Source organism: Ursus americanus, chromosome 3 (assembly GCF_024610735.1).
Source record: "Ursus americanus isolate L20-20 chromosome 3, mUrsAme1.1.p, whole genome shotgun sequence".
Classification (NCBI taxonomy): Eukaryota; Metazoa; Chordata; class Mammalia; order Carnivora; family Ursidae; genus Ursus; species Ursus americanus.
In genome coordinates this window covers 53,134,519-53,161,193 of record NC_142129.1, presented here as the reverse complement: position 1 = coordinate 53,161,193, position 26,675 = coordinate 53,134,519, and the positions used below count along the sequence as shown (strand labels likewise).

General features: G+C 34.5%; 1 protein-coding gene across 1 annotated transcript in view; it reads left to right on the top strand.

Moving 5' to 3' along the window:
- Positions 1 to 262: 262 nt before the first annotated feature.
- ABCB5 (ATP binding cassette subfamily B member 5) overlaps positions 263 to 26,675 on the top strand; it is a 120,662-nt gene continuing 94,249 nt past the window's right edge. Inside the window, exons 1-10 of the mRNA XM_045793653.2 lie at positions 263 to 315; positions 3,668 to 3,722; positions 5,305 to 5,455; positions 10,532 to 10,586; positions 18,203 to 18,394; positions 18,481 to 18,652; positions 20,817 to 20,941; positions 21,022 to 21,199; positions 22,483 to 22,596; positions 22,904 to 23,014. Coding sequence (XP_045649609.1) covers positions 263 to 315; positions 3,668 to 3,722; positions 5,305 to 5,455; positions 10,532 to 10,586; positions 18,203 to 18,394; positions 18,481 to 18,652; positions 20,817 to 20,941; positions 21,022 to 21,199; positions 22,483 to 22,596; positions 22,904 to 23,014 — 1,206 coding nt within the window. The remainder of the gene's footprint in view (positions 316 to 3,667; positions 3,723 to 5,304; positions 5,456 to 10,531; positions 10,587 to 18,202; positions 18,395 to 18,480; positions 18,653 to 20,816; positions 20,942 to 21,021; positions 21,200 to 22,482; positions 22,597 to 22,903; positions 23,015 to 26,675) is intronic.

The following is a 26,675-nucleotide window of genomic DNA, read 5'->3' as shown; positions in this document are numbered from 1 at the left end:
TTCTAGAATTTTTATTAGCTCCAAATCTAAGCCCAGAATGAAGAAACAAAATTATAAATTCAATGATAACATCTGAAAAAATGAGCTTCCTAACCAGAAACTTCATTTAGGGTGCAGAGTAGAAAGACAAGGTGAAACTCAGTAGCATACTTTTTCAGAAGCTCTTAGGGATTTAAGAATGCTTTATATCAACTACATGATGACATTTTACACAGTCATGATATATTTCTTAATATTTCAGAAGAATTGAATTGTAAATATGATGGCAAATTCTGAAAGAGCTGAAGAGATGCAAGAAAATTATCAGAGAAATGGGTAAGCTTTGCCTAAATTCTACAAAAAATGTTCTGCAACTTCAAATATACCTATCCTTTTCAAAGCTGTAGCAAAAATGTTTATAATTTTTTTCCAAAAATACAGTGCTATTTGCATTTTTCTGGACCTCATCTTAATCACTGTTACAACTGGCTTAAAAGTAACTTTAGGAAGTGTAATAACTATAGGATTTATTGATTTAGTACTTTTAGTTCTTCAGATCTCTCTGAAGAGGAGAGGAGAAATACCTGAATATTTTCAGTTCAATTCTCTATGGAACATTTATTCCATGTGGTACAGTTAATGAAAGAAAATACTGGATTCTGATCATTTTTTCACTAAATGGATGTCTGTGTATGTATGTATGTGTATATGTTATAAAAATTTTCTATACCTATAATCCATTAATTTAAAGATTTAAAATTGAGATGGTTTAAAGTCTATTTTAGTTTCACTTTTACTATAATAATTGTGTTACATTTAGTTATATAAGCTGAAAAATTCAAGAGACCCCTTTTGATCGCCTGTTTCATTAATGCAGGGCTGCAAATAGCCAGAAAGGGATTTCCCACTGTATCTGCCCATGTACTCTTCTCTACTTTCAACTCTGATAGAAGAGAGACTTTCAAAAGACCACCTGAGCCTTCCTTCCAAGGCTTTTCATAAAGGTCAATGGGTAACAGAAATGTTTCCCTGAAACAAAATTTATCAAAAGAGAGCATAGTGAGTCTTACTCTTTAAAATCAGCATTTGGGGGACACATGGCTGGCTCAGTTGGAGGAGCATACATATCAGGGGTCATGAGTTCAAGTGCCCCATCAGGTGTAGAGATTACTTAAATAATAAAATAAAAAAACTTTAAAATCATCATTTGGAATAATGGAAGGGCTATACAATCTTAAAGCACTTGTCATCTGTGAAACATCTCAGAGCAGATTTGCCCAGTACTTAAGTAAATTATTAACCTCAGAGGGAATAAAATTAAGTGACTTGTCATTTATCAAAGCTGACAGAACAATATGTGATAAAGCTGGAGAGACGAGTCAGAAGTTCATCTTTCTGTGGTGTCTTTTTTAGAAAACTTAATCTGATGACCTCCAGTCTTCCATTAATGTTTAAGAATCTTTTGTGTTTGTGCTGTTGGTGGGAATGCAAACTGGTGCAGCCACTGTGGAAAACAGTATGGCGGTTCCTCAAAAAGTTAAAAATAGAGCTGCCCTATGGCCCAGCAATTGCACTGCTAGGTATTTATTTATCCAAAGGATACAAAAGTGCTGATTCCAAGGGGTACATGCACCCCAGTGTTTATAGCAGTAATGTCCACAATAGCCAAACTATGGAAAAAGCCCAGATGTCCAGCAACACATGAATGGATAAAGATGAAGCGATACACACACACACACACACACACACACACACACACATAGGAATATTACTCAGCCATCAAAAAGAATGGAATTGTGTTTTTTGCAATGACGTGGTTGGAACTAGAGGGTATTATGCCAAGTGAAATAAGTCAGTCTGAGAAAGACAAATACCATCTGATTTCACTCATAGGTAGAATTTAAGAAACAAGTTTTAGATGGGGGAAGGGAAGGAAAATAAAATAAGACAAAAACAGAGAGAGAGAGGTAGCCCATAGAGACTCTTTATCTTAATAGGTTTTTTTAAGATTTTATTTATTCATATGAGACAGAAAGATACAGAGAGAGAGCATGAGCAAGGGGAGAGGCAGAGGGAGAGAAAGAAGCAAACTCCCTGCCGAGCTGGGAGCCCTATGCAGGGCTTGATTCCAGGACCTGGAGATCATGACCTGAGCTGAAGGCAGAAGCTTAACCATCTGAGCCACCCAGGCACCCCAGAGATTCTTAACTATAGGAAACAAACTGAGGGTTGTTGGAGGGGAAATGGGTGGGAGGATGGGGTAACTGGGTGATGGACATTAAGGGAGGGCCCTTGATGTAATGAGCACTGGGTGTTATATGCAACTGATGAATCACTGAATTCTACCCTTGAAACTAATAATACACTATATGTTAACTAAATTGAATTTAATTTAAAAATTTTTAAATGTACACCCATAAGACATAGGGATAACAAAATACAAACAAAAAAGAATCGTGTGTGTGTGTGTGTGTGTGTGTATTTAATTGACAGATTTCCCTGAAATCAGTGAATACAATTTACATTTTTCATCTCAACTTTCTTGAAATGTGAGCTAAGAAATGAAATTTTCAGTGGTGGACAAAATTCACAGTATATTTACTTAATGTATACTTACTAGGACTTCTTTCATTTAAAGCTTACAGTTGCTTTTGAGCAATTTGTTACAAAAGCTTAAAAATTCTAATCCACCACCTTATACCCATTAAGGTGGATGCTATTAAAATAAAATAGAAAATAGCAAGTGGTCGTGATGATGTAGAGAAACCATGTCCATGGTTGATAGGCATATGAAATGGTGTGGCTGCTGTGGAAAACAGTATGATGGTTCCTCAAAAAATTAAAAATGGAATTATCATGTGATCCAACAATTCCCGTATACTCAAAATAATTGAAAGCAGGGACTTGAAAAGATATTTATATACCCATATTAATAGCAGTATTACTCACAGTAGCCAAAAAGCGGGAACACTCTGAAGTGTTCATTGACTGATGAATGAATGGATGGATGGATAAACAAAAGTGGTATGTATATACAGTGGAGTAATAATGAGCCTTAAAAAGGAGAAAACTTCTGACATGCCCTGCAACATAGCTGAACATTGAAGATACTATGCAAAGTGAAATAAACCCAACAGAAAAGAACAAAATACTATATGGTTCCACTTACATGAGACACCTAAGGTAGATTCACAGAGATAGAAAATAGAATGATAGTTTCCTGAAGCTGAAGGCAAGAGAGAAGAAGGAGGATTACTGTTTAAAGGGTACAGAACCAGTTTTTCAAGATGAAGAGTTCTATGGATGGATGGTGGTGATGGTAGCACAATATGAATGTACTTAATACCAACGAACTGTACACTTAAAATTAGTTAAGATGGTGAATTCTATGTTACATGTATTTTACCACAATTTAAAAAATTCTACTTCAGAGGTATGCCTTCAGTTGTTACCCTAACTAATGTAGAGACAGCCAGTGACAACTTACTTTCCCGTTGATTATAATAAAAATATTTGTACTGTGTATCATTAAGTGTGTTTTTAAAATTTCAGTGTTGATGCAGATTTGCTAAGAGTGAAGTTTGATACTTCAAAACAATTTTTTTTTACTTCAAAACAATTTTAATCGGAAAATTTTGCAAATTATATTTACATTGTAATCTTTCCATCTTCAACATTTATTTTCCAGGAAACCACAAGAACTTCCCAAAGTAAGAAAACAAGTTGTTGGACCTATTGAGATAGTAAGTGAAATCAATTAGAAAGTATGTGTATCCAAAAATTTTAGGAAATTGTCAATAGTACATAAAATGATTGATAGTATACATCTATTGAGGGGTAAAGGGAAATTTAAAAAGTAATTAATCAAAATATTATCTCCAATAGGAAAAAACATAATCAATGCAACAGTCCCATAATAGTAATAAGAAAAGAAGCACAGTATTTATACAATGATCCCAATTTTGAAAAAAAACAAAAAACAAAAAAAAAAGTGTGTATGTGTATATGAGGCATAAATGTTATCAGAGTCTATTTCTAAGAGGTGGGGAATTATGAGTGACTTTTACTATTTTATGTTTATATTTCAGTATTTCCTAATGAGAATACATTGATATAAGTTGCTTTGTTATTTTTTAAGTGTATAAATTCTTTTGAAATAGAAAATAATTATCTGAATGTTTTGTAAAACCTATACATAAAAAAGTATATGAGCACATTTCTTTAGGATTATGTTTAAGGAGCATTTTCAGGAATGTGTTCCCAAAACAACTCCTCTACCTACTCTAATCTCTGTGTTAGCCTGGCTGTCGGTGTCATTAGAAATTCACATGAAATAGTACCTCATTTTTCAGAAGTCAAATTCTAAAAAAACATGGGACGTAGCAGAACATGACAAACTTTATCAAGGAGATAACACACTATTCTGGGGAAAGGTGGAGAAGCAGATACCCTCTTATCATCTGGAATACCAAGTACAATATTCTGGCAATTACTTCATAAATATTTATTAGCAATCACATGAATAAATGAAAAAACATTAAATTTTTCCAGTCTTTACTCATATAATATGTACTAAGTTCCTCTTGCTGTTATACAAATCTAATTTCATTTCAGTACCATTATACATTTTATCTTGACTTCTCAGTAAGTTAAATAACCCACATTTTCAAGTTTTGTTCATGTTTTTGTTTTGGAATAACATTGTTGGGATCTGCTATAGAATAGAATATAAAGCAATCAGTATTTGGCTTTCAGTTATTTTTCTAAACAGCCTTGCAAATTATTACAGACCCTTAATTAAAGAATAGATGTTGTCCTGGGTAGAAAAAAATCCAAGTAATTTAAAATAATAATGAAAAATATAATTTATTACATTTGATGAACTAATTTTTACTACATGATTACTGTTCACTGCACTTAGTTGTATCGTTGCTATGATGCTGATAAGCCTAAGGAATTGAGAGTTTGAAGTTCAGCTGTCCATAAGCCAAGATACTGTCAATGCAATTTTTCAAAATATATTTATTCCAGAATCAACCTAATTCATACCCACATCTGATCTGACCTGTGTCACAGATGTTGTTGCAAATGTATAATTTGTACTGATTTTTCTACTTATATTTTTCAACAGTTCTTCAAAATACACTGTAAGTCTTTAAGATCAGGGATTTATTTTTACTTTATTTATAAATACTTTTCCATGATTTTATACATTTATTTAGTCTCTTAATTTATCAAATAACATTTACTTGATGGCAAAAACTGTAGGTTCGTTTTAGTTTTGTGTTTTATAGCTATAATGCCACCATGTTTTGTTTTTCTCAGTTCCGTTTTGCTGATGGACTGGACATCACACTCATGATCTTGGGATTACTGGCATCACTGGTAAATGGAGCCTGTCTTCCTCTAATGTCACTGATTTTAGGAGAAATGAGTGATGACCTTATTAGTGCATGTCTAGGCAAAACCAACACAAGTGAGTACAATATTTACTTTTCTGTATTTCTGGGGAATCAAAAGCATTAAATAAAACAGCTCATAATACAGATTTTTGTGTTATCAAGCAGTATCTACATAATATGTATATTAGTCATTTATTCTTCTATATTGCCAGGGACTGAAGAACCAAAATTTGTATTAACATTTGTCAAAGAAACAAATCAATAAGATGTGAGTGTGTGTGTGTGTGTGTGTATAGAGATAGAGACAGAGAGAAAGAAATTTATCTTAAGGAATTGGCTCATGCCATTATGGAAGCTGATGTGTCCAAAATCTTCAGGGTGGGCCAGTAGGCTGGAGACCCAGGAGTGAACTGCTCATGGTATATAAAAATCATCTGATACTGAGTATACCTCAACTTTTCTGTCTAGGAAATTAAATAATTTTCATCAGAAGTGGTGATTATATCATGATTTAACCAAAGGCTTGGGCCATTCCTGGGCATTAATCTATAATTCACCCTTTAAAAAGGAGAAGGCAAGAATGACAAAATCTCTCAGCTGCTTAGAGTTTCGTTAATAGCATATAGACATGCATGGCATTGTAGAACATAATACAGCAAGGAAGCCAAAATGAATATACAGAAAATTATGGTACTAGAGACAAAAATCCTGAATAAAGATAGGAGGGAAACCTAACAATCAGGTATGGGGGAAAAAGGGTTCTGTTTTCCCATAATTATAAATGTCCTTCATATATCATTACCTTTGTAGTATCCTATTTCAGGATCATGTCCTTAAAGGTAACATTCTTTAGATGCAAATCCAGCAAATTTATGCACTGACATGCTGAGTATTCATAGTCTTTTTTGATCTGATGAATATTAAAAATATTAGTAATTCCCTGGTTTTATATGTTTTTCTCCAAATTACACAGTAGAAAGCATCCTTATAGTAATTTATTATGACTGAGATAAATGTGTTATTAAAACCTGGACTGTCTTGGGATGGTCCACTTTCACCATTGTTGTTCAATATAGTACTGGAAGTCCTAGCCTTAAACAAAAAAATAAATAAAAAGCATCCAGATCAGCAAAGAAGAAGTCAAACTTTCACTCTTTGCAGATAACATGATACTCTATGTAGAAAACCAGAAAGACTCCACCGAAAAATTTGTAGAACTGATAAAGGAATTCAGCAAAGTCACAAGATATAAAATCAGTGCACAAAAGTCTGTTGCATTTCTGTACGCTAACAAGCACCAGAAAGAGATATTAAGGAATCGATCCCATTTACAATTGCACCAAAAACCATAAGATACCTAGGAATAAACCTAACCGAAGAAGTAAAAGATCTGTACTCTAAAAGCTGTAGAATACTTATGAAAGAAATTGAGGAAGACACAAAGAAATGGAAAAATATTCCATGCTCGTGGACTGGAAGAACAAATATTATTCAAATGTCTATGCTACCTGGAGTAATCTACACATTCAGTGCAATCCCTATCAAAATACCACCAGCATTTTTCACAGACCTGGAACAAACAATCCTAAAATTTGTATGGAACCAGAAAAAACCCCCAAATAACCAATGTAATGTTAAAAAAGAAAACCAAACCTGGAGGCATCACAATTCCAGACTTTGAGCTGTATTACAAAGCTGTAAACATCAAGACAGTATGGCACGGGCACAAAAATAGATGCATAGATCAATGGAACAGAATAGAGAACCCAGAAATGGACCCTCAACTCTATGGTCAACTAACCTTTGGCAAAGCAGGAAAGAATATCCAGTGGAAAAAGATAGTCTCTTCAACAAATGGTGTTGGGAAAATTGGACAGCCACATGCAGAAGAATGAAATTGGACCACTTTCTTATACCATACACGAAAATAAACTCAAAAAGGATGAAAGACCTAAATGTGAGATGAATCCATCAAAATCCTAGAGGCAGCAAACTCTTTGATCTCAGCCACAGCAACTTCTTGCTAGACATGTCTCCAGAAGCAAGGAAAACAAAAGTAAAAATGGACTATTGGGACTTCATCAGGGTAAAAAGCTTTTGCACAAAAAAGGAAACAATCAACAAAACCCAAAGGCGACCTACAGAATGGGAGAAGATACTCAAAAGTGACATATCAGATAAAGGGCTAGTCTTCAAAATCTATATATAAAGAACTTACCAGACTCAACACCCAAAAACCAAAAAATCTGGTCAAGAAGTGGGCAGAAGACATGAACAGTCATTTCTCCAAAGAAGACATGCAGATGGCCAACAGACATATGAAAAGATGCTCAACATCACTCGGCATCAGGGAAATACTAGTCAAAGCCCTAATGAGAGACCACCTCAGACTCGTCAGAATGGCTAAAATTAACAACTGAGGAAACAACAGGTGTTAGCAAGAATGGGGAGGAAATTGGAACCCTCTTACACTGTTGATGGGAATGCAACCTGATACAGCCACTGTGGAAAACAATATGGAGGTTCCTCAAAAAGTTAAAAATAGAGCCACCCTACGGCCAGCAAATGCACTACTAGATATTTATTTATCCAAAGGATACAAAAGTGCTGATTCAAAGGGTGTTTATAGCAGTAATGTCCACATAGCCAAACTATGGAAAAAGCCCAGATGTCCAGCAACAGACGAATGGATAAAGATGAAGTGGCATATTGATTTAGATATAGATATAGATATAGATATAGATATAGATATAGATATTTAGGACTATTACTCAGCCATCAAAAAGAATGAAATCGTGCCATTTGCAATGACGTGGATGGAACTAGAGGGTATTATGCCAAGTGAAATAAGTCAGTCAGAGAAAGACAAATACCATCTGATTTCACTCATATTGCAATTTAAGAAACAAAACAGATGAACATAGGGGAAGGGAAGGAAAAATAAAATAAGACAAAAGCAGAGAGGGAAACAACCCGTAGAGACTCTTAACTGTAGGAAACAAATGAGGGTTGCTGGAGGGGAGGTGGGTCGGGGGATGGGGTAACTGGGTGATGGGCATTAAGGGAGGGCCCTTGATGTAATGAGCACTGGGTGTTATATGCAACTGATGAATCTCTAAATTCTACCCCTGAAAATAATAAACTATATGTTAATTAAATTGGATTTAATAATTTTTTTTAAAAACCTGGATTGTCTTTTAGACATAAGCCTAGCTTTATATACCATACCCCCCTCTGTGTCCTATTTAACTTTAAATACTAATTTATATCCTCTTGTTTTCCATCTGAAGGCTAATATTTGAAGTGTCCCAGTCTTGTTTGAGCAGAATAAATCCATCACTTCCACCTGTAGGTCCTTTCATGTGACAATCTCCTGTCTACAGAGTTACTAATTTTTAATATTTTAATGATAGAAAGTAAATTAAGGATGATATTCTGTTTATTAAACAAATGGAGCCACTAATTCACTAAGTAAATATTTATTGACTGCCAACTGTGCCCCTCTCTTCAAATTAATGAGTGAAAGAAGGAGGGAAGAAGAAACCTAGCAACCTAAGTCAATATGCTTGGGACCATTCCTTTTGTTAGAGCTGCTCTATAATTGATTCTTTTACCAGCTTTAGATAGGATGGGCAGTACATAGCAACTGATATTGCTTTGAATTTTAATTTTTGATTTTGTTTAAGGCTTCTCCAGGTTTTTTGAATTTCATTACGTAGTCTGCCAAATGTGGAGAGCATGTAAAAAGGCTTGATAAAGGTTTAGATAAATACATTGATATTATTGATTTATCATGACATATTATTAAAGAGAAGTGAGGACATCAAATACACCTTCGACTTAGCATTGATTTTCTGGAGGAATGTAGAGGAGGATTATTTGCTTCTACATATGGAAATATGAATAATTGCTGTCACTGATCAGGGGCTCATTTTTGTGCCAGCACTGAACTTTTGCACATACTACCTCTGTTAATATAATCTCCAAAATGAGAATATGCCATTTTCATGTGATTTTTAGGTACCATTTTCGGAAACAATGTTTATTCTCTTTATTAGCTCAGTTAATCTCATTAAAACTTTCCACTACAGTTTAGTACTTCTGTGTTAATTGTAATATATGGAATAAACTGCTTTAAAATTTTTTCCTACCATAATTCCATGAATGGAATAAGGGAAAAATTGTTTGCATATAAATAAATATCGTAGACATTATCATATGTGATGTTGTTGTGGTTATGTGAAAGAATAGACAAGGGATCGGAATTCATTTCAAATGTTCATTATAGTGGTTTTGGGGTACCTGGGTGGCTCAGTCAGTTAAGCACCCAACTCCTGATTTAGGCTCAGGTCATAATCTCAGGGTCATGAGATGGAGCCCCGTATCAGGCTCCACAGTGAGCATGGAGTCTGCTTGAGATTCTGTCTCTCACTCTGCTTACACTCACTCTCTCTATCTAAAATAAATAAATAAATCTGGAAAAAAGTTTATTATAGAGGTTTAAGAAAGCAAATTATGATAGTGGACACTGACCACTGTTTTGTGCTGCTTGTGAAATCATGACCTTGACATAATAACTCATGTATGGTATATTTTTTAGTAGAAGATATATAGAAAAGTTTACATATAAAACTTACAACCCAAAGATTATTTTAAATACTGTTTTATTATGTTGCTGTCCTTGTTATACCCAACATATTTCAATGAGCTTCACTTAAATTTTTGCTATGACTATTACTTCTAGAACTTTCCTATGTGTTCTTGCTTTTCTTGGACTTTCTAAATTATTCCCTGGGGTATCTCAAACTGAATTCTAAATGCATAATCTCAGCAGGAAAAGTGAGTTCTATTACTATTACTTACACAACTGTTTCCTGGATTCATAGATGTCCTAAAGAATTTTTTTCCAGGTATGAGCTACATGGTTAATATTTCCTTGTAATTTTTCACATTGCATGAGTTCTTTTTGAGACCAGAGATAACTGTTTCAAATTTTAGTTTAAAGAATAGAAAGTTAAAATTATTATAAATCTAAGATATTAAGTCCATATTCTTGAGAATGTATTATATTTGGTTTTGAGGGCTATGTATGAAACAGTGTGGCCAATTATAAATTAATTGCTTTCATGATTTAAAACACTGTTTTACAGCAAATTACCAGAACTGTACTCAGTCTCAAGAGAAGCTGAATGAAGATATGATTAAGTAAGTCCAAATAAAATGTTAATATCATGTTTGTTGCATGCTGTTTTATTCAGTACTTACAAGGAAAAAACAGGTTTGAACATGAATATCACATGTAAGTGATTAAAGCAAACGAGTCCTTTTCTTTCATTAGATATATAAAATATAACTATTACATAATTTTTTCTTTGATTCGAAAGGTATATAGGCTCATATGCTTTAGGTTGTATTTGACAGAATTTTCGTCAATAGAAAATTCATTTTGGGATTTGCATTTTTAGGCCAATTTTGCCTTCTAGAATTGAAGGTACATATCCTAAAGGCCTGAAGAATTTGTTTTTCCTTTTTTTCAAATTATTTTCCTTACAAACCTTACTTCTATACTTTAAAAACCAAAAAGTCATGTGCAACAAATAGTAAAAATAATAAAATAATATAAAAAATTAAAACAGTTAAAGTTTTATGGACAATTTTGAAGACTAATTTTCATCCTATTATGGTAATGTATTCAAACTAAAAATTGTGAAATCTGAAGTAAATAACTTATAAGGACATTCAGTTTATGTATTAAACAGTATCGTTTCCTTTGTCATGTGTTAAGTTTGTTAGATGCTGCCTTACTGAGTGTAGGCACTGGACTTTTGTAGTGTCTCACTGAAATTATGAGAGTTTTTGCTACCGACCTAAGAGATCCCTCATTTTTCTCCCAAAAGTGAAGCCTGCATGTTGCACAACCTAAGGGACACCTATCACATTGCAGTGAAACTCTCTGGGCCTTAATTCTTGACCTGCACTGTCCAATTTGTTAGCCACAGCTACATATGGTTATTTAAATTTGAATTAATTAAAACTGAGTAAAACTTAAGTATTTAGTTCCTCATTCTCAGTCACATTTCAACTGTTCAGTAGCCACATCTGGCTGGTGCCACCTTGAATGTCACAGATATGGAATGTTTTCTTCATCACAGAAAGTTTTATTGTGCAGCACTGTTCCATGCAATGTAAATGGCGCCCTCTCCAGTTGTACTTTGCTGCAGCCTCAACTTTCTTTGAGAGACAGTTCTGGTTTTTAGCAAATTCTATGTAAAATTTCTTTATATTGGTTCATTTGAAAATTCCTAATTGAAATCCAGTGTATTGCCTTCTACTGAATTCTGTTCCTACAATGTCAAACCAGGGTTCTGATGTATAATTACGAAGTTTGAGTTCCTTACAAAGACGTTTGGAACTTTTAAAAATAGGACCATCCATTTAAAGAACAGTTTAAAAAAAAAAAGAAGAAGAAAATGAAAAGATACGTCTGTGTACAATTATTAGAAGGTTACAACATTTGCCAAAAAAAATTCTTAACATTTATACTATAGTATTTGTTATGCTATTGTTTCTCAAACTGGTGTTCTGTTTTGGAATATTGGAGATACATGAAGAAAAAAAATGTTCTGTGATCAAACTGGTTTTGAAAGTGTTATATCTGGCAGCCCCCTCTTGGATACATACAGGACAGATAATTGTAGTAAAACTCCATTTACTCCAAGTTATTAAAACCTATTTGACTATAAAACCTAATTTTTTCCCCAAACACCTGGTAACATCCTGTGAAACTAATGTTTTAATGAACACATTTATGGGAATCATTGCTTTATATCTTCTTTTTTGTTGAGCATAAGATAATACCTCTTTCAGCTATAATCATCAGGAACCAAAGAATTTTATTCCACCCATGTTATTTTCCAAAGACAATGACTCATAGCTTTCTGTAAGTTTAACATTTTAATGTTCAACCTGTATCCTTGTTTTATTTACCAAATATTCTGAAAATAATTGAGTATTTTCTTGTTGAATCCAAATCATAATGACTAAATAGTCCCAAGATAATTGCTGGTAGGGGCGCCTGGGTGACTCAGTCGTTAAGCGTCTGACTTCAGCTCAGGTCATGATCCCAGGGTTCTGGGATCGAGCCCCACATCGGGCTCCCTGCTCAGCGGGAAGCCTGCTTCTCCCTCTCTCACTCCCCCTGCTTGCGTTCCCTCTCTCGCTGCCTCTCTCTCTGTCAAATAAATAAATAAAATCTTCAAAAAAAAAAGGTAATTGCTGGTAAATATGATGTCTCCTTTTCTTAATTGATTAATTCCATATGAATTTCTAAGCAACTTGTTCCCTCCCTTTTGCTACTTCTGATATATCTTTCATAATCTACTTGAAAATGAAGGGGTGAACTATACGACCATAGCTGTGTTAGATTTAGTTCAATTGCATTTAATGTAAAATCCATTATAATAGTTGTTTAACCATGATAGAAATTATTTCTCTCACATATAAATATCTGAAAGTAGGTACTCTAAGTATGAAATAAGGCTCAAAAGCCATTAGGGAGTTGGTACCTTCTGTCTTTGTGGTCCTATGACCACATCCATTTGAGCTGGGCATATTGCCACTTCAAATAAAATGGAGGTTCTCTTATTTAGGAAGAAGATAAAATCAGATATTGGCTGATAGCAGTTTTTGCTGCATCAAGTAGTGGCCTCGAATAATTCCCGGACTGTGTACAGTGGGACTGTTAATAGGTGATACGTTGTAAAAGGCGGTGGATGTTCATAGTTAATTGGTCTGAGACAATTGAGTTGAGTTGAACAAAAGAGTTGAACAAAATTAAACAATTTCTTTACTTTTTGATATTTTGATATGTTCATGTATATTATCAGTTTCCAATGAGGAATAATGATAGGTATACAGGGTTTCCCAAATCTTCTTGAGAACCCTTTCCCCTCAAAAATATTGCTAAAGTGATTCAGATTATAAGTTCAGAATTCAGATCATGGATTCAGGATTCAGATCTTGGGCTCTGCCACTTTTTAATTATAGAAGCTGTTGGGTAACTTCTGTAAGCTTCAGTTTCTTCATCTGTAAAATGTGATGTTTATACTTCCTGAAGATTCAGTGATACTCAGGTATGTCAAGGGCCTGACATAATATTTAACACAAAATAAATGCTCAATAAATGAAGCCATTAAATCAACCTTACTTTGCATGCAATTTTGAATCAGAAGACTTAGACCATGAAGGTAGTTTCATTTCCTGATGCAAAATAAAATACCCAGGCTCTGGGACTACTGGGGTTTCTTCTCCTAGGTCCCAGGTAGTTTGGAAGTCTGATTACTAGATAAATGAGGAGTTAATAAGTATAGTGTCTTTCATTTGAAATAAATTGAATGTGTTGTTTTCTTTGTTTTAAGGAATAGTCTCTTAAAAAGTGCATCAGTGTTTCTGTAAAAATTATTTTAATTACTTTTTCTGATTAAATGCTTAATATTTTCATTGTACATAGTGTAAAAAGATAAAATGCACAAAGAAAATTAAATCACTTATAATCCTGTCACCAATAGATAATAAACATTAGTTTTGGTTTATATTATTACAACTTTTTTACATGTATGAGTGGGCATATATAATTTTAATATAATTGGAATTATACTGTTCATATGATTTTAACAGCTTTATTGAGGCATAATTTGCTTATCATAAAGCTCAGCAGTTTCAACTGTACAATTCAATGATTTTTAGTAAACTGACAGAGTTGTACAACCATCACCACAATCCATTTTTAGCCCACTTCCATTACTCTACAGAGATCCCTCCTTTGTAGTCAGTCCCGATTCCCACACTCAGCCCCCAGGCAACCACTTATCTGTTTTCTGTCACTAAAAGATTTCCATCACCTGGACTTTGCATGTGTATGGAAACATATAATATGTAGGGTATCTGGCATCTTTGATTTATTAGCATAATGTTTTTGAGTTTCATCGATGTTGTAACATGTGTCAGTAGTTTATTGCTTTTTATTGCTTAGTAGTAATCCATTGCAGGGGTACACCTGCAGTGTTTCTCTGTTCACTAGTTGATGGATATTTGGATTGTTTCTGGGTTTTGGCTACTTAAAAATAATGCTTCTATGAACGTCAATATGGAAGTCTTTGTGTATACATATGTTTTTATTCTCTTGGGTAGATACCTAGGAGTGGAATTGCTGGGTCATATGGTAAGTTATGTTTGTCTTTTTAAGAAACTGCCAAACTGCTTTTCCAAAGTGGCTACACCATTTTACTTTTTCACCAACAAATCTCACCAATTTCTCCATATCCTTGTCAACATTTATTTATTGTCTGTCTTTTTTATTATAATCATGGTAGTAGGTGTGGAGTGGTATCATATTGTGGCTTTAACTTGCATTTCTCCAGTGACTAATATTGAGCACTTTTTTCATTACTTTTTAGGAGTTCATATATTTTCTTTGGTTAAATATTTATTCAAATATTTCGCCTACTTTTTAATTGTGTCATTTGTCTTATTACAGAATTATGAGAATTCTATTTTATAAATTCTAGATACAAGTTCTTTGCCATATGTGTGATTGGCAAATACTTTCTTCTAGTCTGTAGCTAGTCTTTTCATTTTATTAAAGGTTTCTTTTGAAGCACAAAAGTTTTGAGTTTTGATGATGATGTACAATTTATCAAGTTTTTCTTTTATGGATTGTGCCGTTGAATGTAAGAATTCTTTGCCTAAACCAAGATCATAAAGATTTTCTCCTACATTTTCTTCTAGGACTTTGAACATTTTAGCTCTTACACTTAGGTCTATAATCCATTTTGAGTTTATTTTTGTGATTGTTATGAGGCAAGGTTTTAACTTTTTTGCATATGGCTATATCCATTTGTCCTGGTACTATTCCTTGAAAAAATTAACTATTCTCCTTTCTCCTTTGCCTTTGCACCTTTGCTAAAAATCAGTTGTCCAAATATAAGGATTAGTTTCTCTTCTTTCAATTTTGTTGCATTTATTGATATATCTATTCTTATGCTACTATCATACTGTCTTGATTAGTGTAGTTTTAGAAAATAAATAAATAAAATCAGGAATTGTAAGTCCTCCAAATTTGTTCTTCTTAAAAATTATTTTGGCTCTTCTGACTTCTGTTCATTTCTATGTACATTTTAGAATCATCTTGCCAATTTCTGCCAAAAAGTCTATTGGGATTTTTGATAGGGACTGTATTGAATCTATACATCAATTTGAGGATATTTTCATCTTAATGACATTGAGTCTTCCAACCCATAAACATGGATTACCTCTCCATTTATTTAGATCTTCTTTAATTTCTCCCAACAGTGTTTTATAGTTCAGTGTTCAAATCTTGCATTTCTTCTTTTGATTTGCTTTTATAACCCATTTTCCTCTTACAATATTGTAAACATTAGAAAACGGTCAACTCTTATTTGCAATAGTTTTATTTTATTAAAGTTGTCATGAATACTGAATAAGCAAATATTAAGCCATTGTTACTAGAGTAAATACAGGGTTAGGTTCCTGTGAGCCTCTGGTCACAACATTTTCATCATTCAACACATAATGTCATTTTGTATGTATTTCCATTTAAAGACAACTTATTTAATATATATTGTTGATTCATTAACATTGAACTCATAGTCAATAGCACTATAACTCATGCCTGAATGACACCTATTTAATACATATATTTTCTCCATAGGTCACATCACAGCTTTCTTACACTTAGGAATACTGGACAGCACTTAAGCATGCTGCCTAAGAGTCATTTTAAACAGTGGAATCATCTAAAATTAGACAAAAACACAAAAATCAGAAAAAGGTGGCACTACACATACCACAAAAATGACACTTGTTTATAATGAGAGAGCTGAAACAAGAAGACAGTGTTGCCTTGTTCAACCTCAGCTGGGAACATCTTTGTTGGGCAACTCAGATTTTTTACACTCTGTGCATGTCCATGAGTAACAATGAAAACATCTGAGTATTGATTTGGGGGTTAAAAATAAACTTTAGTGAGCAAGCAGATTTGCCAACAGAATCTGGGAATAATGGGGAGCAATTGTATGTTCCTCTGTATTTTCCTTGATACTTCACTTTCATGGCTTTCTACCTACCGTGTTGGCCAGTCCTCAGCTTGCTTTGCAAGTTCTTTCTCTTCATCCCAAACTCTAACGTGTCTACCTGAGCTCATTCCTTGGTCCTCTATCTTTTTTATCTACACTTAATTTTCTCTCTCTGTGGGTAGTCTCAGCCAGTCCTTTAATTACCACCTATAAGCCGATGACTTTCAAATTTACATCTCTAGCCTAGACCCTGCTCCAACCATTTCAGACTCTCATTTTCAGCTTCTTACTTGATCCCCACTTTGATATTTAATAGGCATCTTGGTCTTAATGTATTTAATCAAAACACTTGATTATCTCCTACAAATCTATTCCATTCCCATTTGCCCACAGCTGTACATGGCACACCATTCACCCAGTTGCTCAAATCAAAATCTAAGGAGTTATCCTTAATTTCTCCCCTTCCTGCATTCCTCACAGTCAATACATTGGCAATTTCAGTTTGCTGTATTTCCAAAATATAACTAGAATCTGTCCATTTCTTTGTACGTCAACTGCCACCATCTTCATCCAAGTTCCTATCCTCACACTGGCTTTTGCAAGAGCCTCCTAACTAAACTGCCTGCTTCCATTGGTTTCACTTCCATTCATTCTCCATAGAAGAGCCAGAGTGATCTTTTTAAAAGTTGAACTGATAAGGTCATCCCATACTTAGATTTTCCGATGGTCTACATTTTTTTCTTAAAATAAAGTCTGTGCAATGCACCATGGCTGCCCTACAATATTAGCTAAATTCTCTGACTTAATCATTTCATACCACTTTGGAGTTCTTTTGTTCCTGGAACATGCTAAGCCTTTTCCTGCCTCAGACCTTATTATTTTTCTGTCTCCCTAGAATACACTTTTCTTGCTCTTTTTATGGCTGGCTCCATTTTACCTTTTGGAACTTTCCTCAAGAAAGTTTTTCTTAACCACTCTATCTGCACTAACTCTCCCAACCCACATTTACTCACTGTTAATTCTGTGACTTATCACCCTGTTTACTTCCCTCATAGAACAACCTGCAGTTCTCCTTCTGTGTGTATTGTCTGTCTCCTCCCATCAGAATGCAAACTCTTCACGAATAGGGAGGGCCTTATTATCTTGCTCATGACTATATCTCTAAAACCTCACACATAGTGGGTACCCAGCATACATTTTTTAAATGATTCCGTTTATCTGGTCTCCTGTTAGATTATTTTCAGCTTTTCTTTTTTATTGTTAACTACCATGACCATCCAGCTAGATTAATCTTTTTACATATTTCCTTAAGGCAAATTCCTTAAGTTGAATTTTGTATTTAATAATATATATTTTTTAAAGTATTTTGTACAGTGCTTTTGACTACTATCATTTCTTCATCCACCTGTTCCATGTACAGCTATCTTAATTACTTCAATGTAACTTTTCAAACGAAAGTATTAAAAATTATTGAAAGAATATATAAATAGCAAATGTTTTAAGATAGTAGTTTCTACTAGTAATGTAAAAGAGACATACTCTAGACTAGGGAAACCTAGATTTTTGTGTTCAATGTACTTTATTTCTCATGGAGGTTTATTTTTAGTTATTTTATATGTTCTAGCACAAATTCTCTCAATCAAATATTATGATAAATTTCTTTTTTTTTATAACAAAGGGGAAAACTGCACTTGAGTCTCACTAACATTTCCAATAATCTTTTTTCAGGTTGACTCTGTCTTATATTGGAATAGGAGTTACTGCCTTGGTTTTTGGCTACATGCAGATTTCCTTTTGGGTTATGACAGCAGCACGACAGACCAAAAGAATTCGAAAACAGTTTTTCCATTCAGTTTTGGCACAGGACATCAGATGGTTTGATGGTTGTGACATTGGTGAACTTAACACTCGCATGACTGAGTAAGAGGATGGATGTGTAGTATATTGACTTTGTTTTCCATATATGTTATGTCAGTGACTTAACTGCATTTATTTACTTGTTTCAGTGACATCAACAAAATCAGCGATGGTATTGGAGAGAAGATTGCTCTGTTGTTTCAAAACATATCTACTTTTTCTATTGGCCTGACAATTGGTTTGGTCAAGGGTTGGAAACTCACCCTGGTGACTCTCTCCATATCACCTCTTATAATTGCTTCAGCAGCCATGTTTTCTCGGGTAAGCTAGATGACTAACGCAGTGTTGACTGGAAACAGGAATGTGAAATAGGTTTTTTACTAAGTTTGTCAAAAAAAGCATTTCTATTCATTTCCTATATCTAAAAATGGAAAGGGATATTAAACATCACCAACACTTTTGATTTTGTTCACTATTAATCACTTTTTTGTCTTCAAGTTATTTGGCCACAATGAAGTTAATTTTAATATCTTACTAACATTAAAAAAACTCCTCTTCATTTAGTAGCTTAGTGCAACTTCAAATGATAGCATGGATAGAGAATTATGGGAAAGCCTTATGTGTTCTAAATTTCCAGAAAAATTTGTGCAATTCATTTCACTAGAACACAATAAGAAAATCCTAAAACTGTAAACACTTCCATGTCAGCCATTTCAAGTTTATATTTTTATAAGGCTCTTGAATTACATTGCAAATGTCTGCTAATGTCTACTTTTATGTACTTTAGAAATCTGTTTCAATTTTTTAAACAGATATGTATTTTCATTTTAAATTATATTTCTAGCACTATTGTGAGTATAGCACAAGATATTAATCTATTTATAACCTGGATTTGAAACTAATGTTCTTTGTTAAGCCCAAAAACAACCAGTATATCCCTAATATCTCTCTCCAAATCAAGTCTGGCAATTCTACCAATGTATATATCCATCTCCTAGATTGGAGGCTCAGTGCATTCTTAGGGATGGATGAGGTTTTTAATTTTGCAAAGCTAATTGTTCTTTATGGAAATCAAATCCATAAAATTCACTGAGTTTATTTGCTAACATTATACAAGTTTAACCAAAAAAGAATTTGCAGCAATAAAAATATTCTATGGCTGAATAATTTTTTAACAGGCTTCAATGTTTAGACAAGAAATCTTTATTTAATGAGACTTCCTAGTATTGACCTTATAACCCTTGTAAAAATCTTCATCCCCAAGCATATGTGAAATGAGAACCCCCTCAATAGGAAGATTACTCTCTATATTGCTGAGATCAGAGCTTAAACTTAACTGCCCAGAAAAGTAAAGTGGATAAGAAGTTTAAAAGGAACAACAGTGGGAAATCTAAGCTCAGCTATTTTATTAACTGGTTGTAAAGAAGAAGCAAACAAAGGTCAAAGTTATCCAAATAACTAAAGAAGCCATGGTGGGTGGTTTCTAGCTTACTTTGATTCATTTATTAAACATTTGCTATTTACAAGCCTTTTTGCTAGGTGCAGTTTCCTCTCCAGTGATATATACATGAATTCAGAAAATAATGAGTATTACTCAGTTTATGCCACCTTCTGACTTTAACAACTGTCCAAGTGTGTCTTATGTAAAATCATCTCCAATTATGTAGAATGTGTTTTGAAAATGAAATTTATTATGTGAGTAGGCAATGAAGACTCACAGCTCAGAGGACAGTTTTCTTCCTTTTCCATTTCACTGACCCATTGTGCTAAACTAAATGAAATCTTTTACTATTAAAGGAGTAGGAAGTCAGATGTATAATAGAGAAAAAGGCACATTCTGATTTTAAAATTTTGAAAAATCAGGTAAACCTGCCTAATATCAACAAGCATATTATCCTTCCTCTCTGTCTCTTAAATCTCACCTCTTACTGTTAGAGATATAGCATTTACTAGGTAGCCTGTATTATGCAGTAATAGCTTCAGGGGTCACACTCCGGACATATGCAGGATCATCTTCCTCTTCCTGCTTCTGTGACCCATGGCCTCTGGAAGACTTGCTTTTTTACATAATAACAAATCAAGTCAAATTAGGCTTACCAGTTGCACCCAAAAAGGATTGTGTCCCTAATACCCATCTCCAAATCAAGTCTTTCCCAATTTTATTAATGTAAGTACCCATGTTCTAAGGTTTTAAAAATATGGGGAGGGAACAGTGAAATTCTACTTGTAGAAGGCAAAATAGAGATTTAGATTGAAGATTACATCACTCAGCTCTTTCACTGCTGTGAAACTTTAAAAAGTCAGTTAATATCTCTGGCCATTGCTTTCCTCATTTGCAAACTGAGAAAGTTAGATCAAATGATCTTAAGCAGCTTTTCAATAATAAAATTCTGCTGTTCTAGATTCTACCTGAATTATATTCTTTGCAAGTTGTTACTGCCTCACGGTCGTTTTTTTGGTTAACTGTGGTCATGGTTTGTTACAGATAATCATCTCATTGACCACTAAGGAATTAAATGCCTATTCCAAAGCTGGGGCTGTGGCAGAAGAAGTCTTGTCATCAATCCGAACAGTTGTAGCCTTTGGGGCCCAGGAAAAAGAAATTCAAAGGTCTGTTCCTTTAATTATGACAATATTTGCTTGGTTTTATTTTTCCCAAAGTCTGTTACATTGCATTTTGTCTTTTTAAGGTATACACAGAATCTAAAATATGCAAAGGATATTGGCATAAGAAAGGCTATAGCTTCAAAACTCTCTCTTGGTGCAGTGTACTTTTTTTTGAATGGAACCCATGGACTTGGTTTTTGGTATGGAACCTCCTTGATTCTTAGTGGAGAACCTGGTTATACCATCGGAACTGTTCTTGCTGTAAGTCTTGTTTGAGAGCAAAGGTAACTGGCTTATACAGTCTTTTCTTATCTAGAGTTTAGTAAAAATTTGTCTTTGAATGACCATGAATATCCAAAAATGAATGGTTTTAACAAATACTTGTTTCCATCAAATGATTTGTATATACCTTTAAATTATAGTAATGAATTGGCAGGATTTATTCATCCAGTGTATCTTTAAAACCACCATGCTTTTAGAAGAATCATAAATGAATTCTCCACTGGGATGTAGAGTTTTCTTAATCCAGCAGTCAAAAAGACCAGTCTCTAGTAAGACTTTTTCCTTTCAAACTTGCTGAGGTAAGATGGCACTCTATATTCACCTTGTTGAATGTCTTCCCTCTGGAAATATTCTGTAGATTAAACTTCCCTGCCCTTCCTCTGTCCTTTCAGCATATAGTAATGTTAAAGACAGACTATCTACAGCTCTGTCCAACATCACAATTTAGAGATTTTCTTAAAACTCTTAGTTTTGCATTAAATTTTAATTTATTCAGTTATCCTCCCAAGTTTCAACAATAAACAGTTCAGTTCAGGATTAAAAACAATTTGTCTTGCTGAACTGAACTGACCTGGTCTATATATTCAGTTCTCATTTGGCCTTCCCATTCTACGTAGATTTCTTTTCTGTCAGCTAAAGTTATCTTTTGGATTTGATACTTTCATCATTAAAACTTTTATGGAAATGAAACTTGAGCATGAGGAATTTGGGGCACATCCTTACTTCTCAATTTATGTGTGACTTTGGAAAAATGACTTGCTAAACCTTAGCTTCCTCACTTGTAAGATAGGGAAAATGCACCTGGCTTATGGGGTTCTTTCCTTATTTCACTTTTTGCAAACATGTATCTGTCTGAAAATGAAAGATGTCCAATAATACAAGAATTCAGAGAAGTTTGGACAGAAATAATACAATGTTTCTAAACTAGTGACAATCTGTGACATCCTTCTCTGTAAAGTTTAAGGGATTGACCAGCAAGGAAGAAGTGCAACTCACCTCCCCCTCAACCAGTAAGCACTGTTCAGTAAGCAGATATTCCCAGCAGGTAATAAGAAGTTTATGGAACAATCAAAAGTTGTTCCACATTAAAAAAGCTATCATACTTGAATTAATTTGTATTTCCTTTATGTTTAGACAGCAGCTTCCATTCCTTCCCGCCTAATTTCTCTAATATCTCTCTGATGTCAACCAAGTATACACTTCATTCTATTGTCTCTCTTACATAATTGAGGAGGGTAAATATTATTTTCTTGTTCCTATAGGTTTTTTTTAGTGTAATCTATAGTAGTTACTGCATTGGAACTGCAGCCCCTAACTTTGAAACCTTCACTATAGCCAGAGGAGCTGCCTTTAATATTTTCCAGGTTATTGATAAGGTAAGACTTCAAACTGCTTTGAAAGATAACTACCATTACTGTGAGAAAGAAACCAAAAAATTGATGCACTTATTTCACTAAAACAGAAAGGTGGGCAAAATCCATGTTGGGCAATTGGCTATGGAAAGAGATTTTTTAACTCTTCTACAGGGACATTGTGTTTTATTGAAACCTTCATGTCTAACTCAATATACTTCTGAAACAGCAAAGAAAACATTGTAAAAGAAAACCGTCTTTAAACTATTTTTAGGATGTAGTGTCAACTTAGTGCATTGAAGATTTGTAACATTCTCTTTGTTTTTCCAAGAAACCTGCAATAGATAACTTCTCAACAACAGGATATAAACCAGAATGCATAAAAGGAACTGTGGAATTTAAAAATGTTTCTTTCAGTTATCCATCAAGACCATCTGTCAAGGTAGCTTAATTTAATTATAGAATTGTGATATTTTCTGATATTATCTTATGCTGGCTAAGATCTCTTCTTAAGAGATTATTTAGGATCCTTTTGACCAAGATTTTGCTACTTTTCTTTGAGACTTCAGGAGAGAAAGAGAGAGAAAGAAAGAAAGAAAGAAAGAAAGAAAGAAAGAAAGAAAGAAAGAAAGAAAGAAAGAAAGAAAGAGAGAGAGAGAGAAAGGAAAAGAGGAAGAAAGAAAGAAAGAAAGAAAGAAAGAAAGAAAGAAAGAAAGAAAGAAAGAAAGAAAAGTGGAGGGAGGGAAGAAGGAAGGAAGGAAGGAAAGAAGGAAGGAAGGAAGGAAGAGGAAAGAAAGAGAAAGAAAAGAAAAAGAAAGAAAGAAAAAGAAAGAAAGAAAGAAAGAAAGAAAGAAAGAAAGAAAGAAAGAAAGAAAGAAAGAGAAAGGAAGGAAGGAAGGAGGGAGGGAAAGAGAAAGCGGGAAGGGAAGGAGAGTAGGAGGGAAGAAAAGATAGATCAGTAATGGACCAAAAACTCTTGAAGGGCTAGTTAACATTTTGCAGCATCTTTTCTACATTCAACTGACTAAAACATTTTCAACTCCCTAAAATTCCTTTACTCTGCATTTGGGAGCACATCAAAATGTCTTGGATTCATGGCGTCACCTATTGGTGGTCCCTGGATATTATCCCATTCAACAGTGATATCTCATTTTAACCTTCTAGTCTCTAACCTGGAGGAATTATGCACATGTTGTGCCTTTCCCTCCTCGCTTTCCTAAGAGCTTTACTGCACCAGCATTTGTGTCTCAGGTACTTTCTTCCTCACTTTTAGATACATATACACACTCGTGTGTGCGCAGGCACATATGCAGCACGGAGTTTTTCCACCCTCCATCATTTAGTCTTTTTTTTTTTAACTTTAATGTTTTTTAATTATATTATGTTAGTCACCATACAGTACATCCCTGGTTGCTGATGTAAAGTTCGATGTTTCATTAGTTGCGTATAACACCCAGTGCACCATGGAATACGTGCCCTCCCTACTACCCATCACCAGCCTATCCCATTCCCCCACCCCCCTCCCCTCTGAGGCCCTCAGTTTCTTTCTCAGAGTCCATAGTCTCTCATGCTTCATAATCCCCCTTTCTTCATCCCTTTCTTCCCCTACTGATCATCCTAGTTCTTATGTTCCATAGATTAGAGAAATCATATGATAATTGTCTTTCTCTGCTTGACTTATTTCACTTAGCATTATCTCCTCCAGTGCCGTCCATATTGCAGCAAATGTTGAGAACTCGTTCTTTCTGATAGCTGAGTAATATTCCATTGTATATATGGACCACAACTTCTTAATCCAGTCATCTGTTGAAAGGCATCTCGGTTCCTTCCACGATTTAGCTATTGTGGACAATGCTGCTATGAACATTGGGGTGCATACGGCCCTTCTCTTCACTACGTCTGTATCTTTGGGGTAAATACCCAGTAGTGCAATGGCTGGGTCATAGGGTAGCTCAATTTTTAACTTTTTAAGGGACCTCCACACTGTTTTCCAGAGTGGCTGTACCAACTTGCATTCCCACCAACAATGTAGGAGGGATCCCCTTTCTCCACATTCTCTCCAGCAATTGTTGTTTCTTGCCTTGTCAATTTTTGCCATTCTAACTGGCGTAAGTATCTTAGTGTGGATTTGATTTGAATTTCCCTAATGGCTAATGATTTTGAACATTTTTTCATGTGTCTATTAGCCATTTGTATGTCATCATTGGAAAAGTGTCTGTTCATATCTTCTGCCCATTTTATGATTTGTTTATTTGTTTCTCGCGTATTGAGTTTGAGAAGTTCTTTGTAGATCTTGGATACCAGGCTTTTCTCTGTAGCATCATTTGCAAATATATTCTCCCGTTCCGTGGGCTGCCTCTTAGTTTTTTTGACTGTTTCCTTGGCTGTGCAGAATCTTGATGAAGTCCCACAAGTTCATTTTATCTTTTGTTTCTCTTGCCTTTGGAGATGTGTCATGAAAAAGGTTGCTTTGGCCGATGTCGTAGAGGTTGCTGCCTATGATCTCCTCCAGGATTTTGATGGATTCCTGTCTCATATCGAGGTCTTTCATCCATTTGGAGTTTATCTTTGGGTATGGTGGGAGAGAGTGGTCAAGTTTCACTCTTTTGCATGTAGCTGTCCAATTTTCCCAGCACCATTTATTGAAGAGACTGTCTTTTTTTCCACTGGATGTTTTTTCCTGCTTTATCAAAGATTACTTGCCCAAAGAGCCGAGGGTCCATTTCTGGGTTCTGTTTTCTGTTCCATTGGTCTATGTGTCTGTTTTTGTGCCAGTACCATGCTGTCTTTGTGATCACAGCTTTGTAGTACAGCTCGAAATCTGGCATTGTGATGCACCCAGCTTTGTTTTTCCTTTCAACAATTCCTTGGCGATTCGGGGCCTTTTCTGGTTCCATACAAATTTAAGGACTATTTGTTCCAGTTCTTTGAAATATGTCATCGGTATTTTGATCGGGATAGCATTGAAAGTGTAGATTGCTCTGGGTAGCATAGACATTTTAACTGTGTTTATTCTTCTGATCCATGAGCATGGAATATTTTTCCATCTTTTTGTGTTTTCTTCAATGTCTTTCATGAGTGATCTGTAGTTTCTAGAATATAGATCCTTTACGTCTCTGGTTAAGTTAATTCCGAGATAACATATGATTTTTGGTGCTATTGTAAATGGAATGGATTCCCTAATTTCTCTTTCTTCAGTCTCATTGTTCGTGTATAGAAATGCAACTGATTTCTGAGAATTGATTTAGTATCCCGCCACATTACTGAATTGCTCTATAACTTCTAATAGTTTGGGAGTGGATTCTTTTGGGTTTTCCATATAGAGTATCATGTCATCTGCGAAGAGAGACAGTTTGACTTCTTCTTTGGGGATTTGGATACTTTTTATCCCTTTTTGTTGTCTGATTGCTGTTGCAAGGACTTCTAGTACTATGTTGAATAATAGTGGCGAGAGTGGGCATCCTTGTCGTGTTCCTAATCTTAAGGGAAAGGCTTCCAGCTTTGCCCCATTGAGAATGATATTTTCTGTAGGCTTTTCATAGATGGTTTTTATGAGATTGAGGAATGTACCCTCTATCCCTACACTCTGAAGCGTTTTAATCAGGAAAGGATGCTGTATTTTGTCAAATGCTTTTTCTGCATCTACTGAGAGAATCATATGATTTTTGAATTTTTCTTTCCGGATAAAATCTAAGACACTGATAGATTTGTGAATGTTGAACCACCCTTGCATCCAAGGGATGAATCCCACTTGGTCATGATGGATAATCCTTTTAATGTACTGTTGGATTCTATTAGCCAGGATCTTGTTGAGGATTTTGGCCTCCATATTCATTAGGGAAATTGGTCTGTAATTCTCCTTTTTGATGGGGTCTTTGCCTGGTTTGGGGATCAAGGTAATATTGGCCTCGTAGAATGAGTTTGGTAGCTTCCCTTCTGTTTCTATTTTTTTGAAATAGCTTTAGGAGAATAGGTATTATTTCTTCTTTTAATGTTTGTTAGCATTCCCCAGGAAAACCGTCTGGGTCTGGAGTTTTGTTTTTTGGAAGGTTGTTTATCACTGACTCAATCTCTTCATAATTGATTGGCCTGTTTAAAAAATC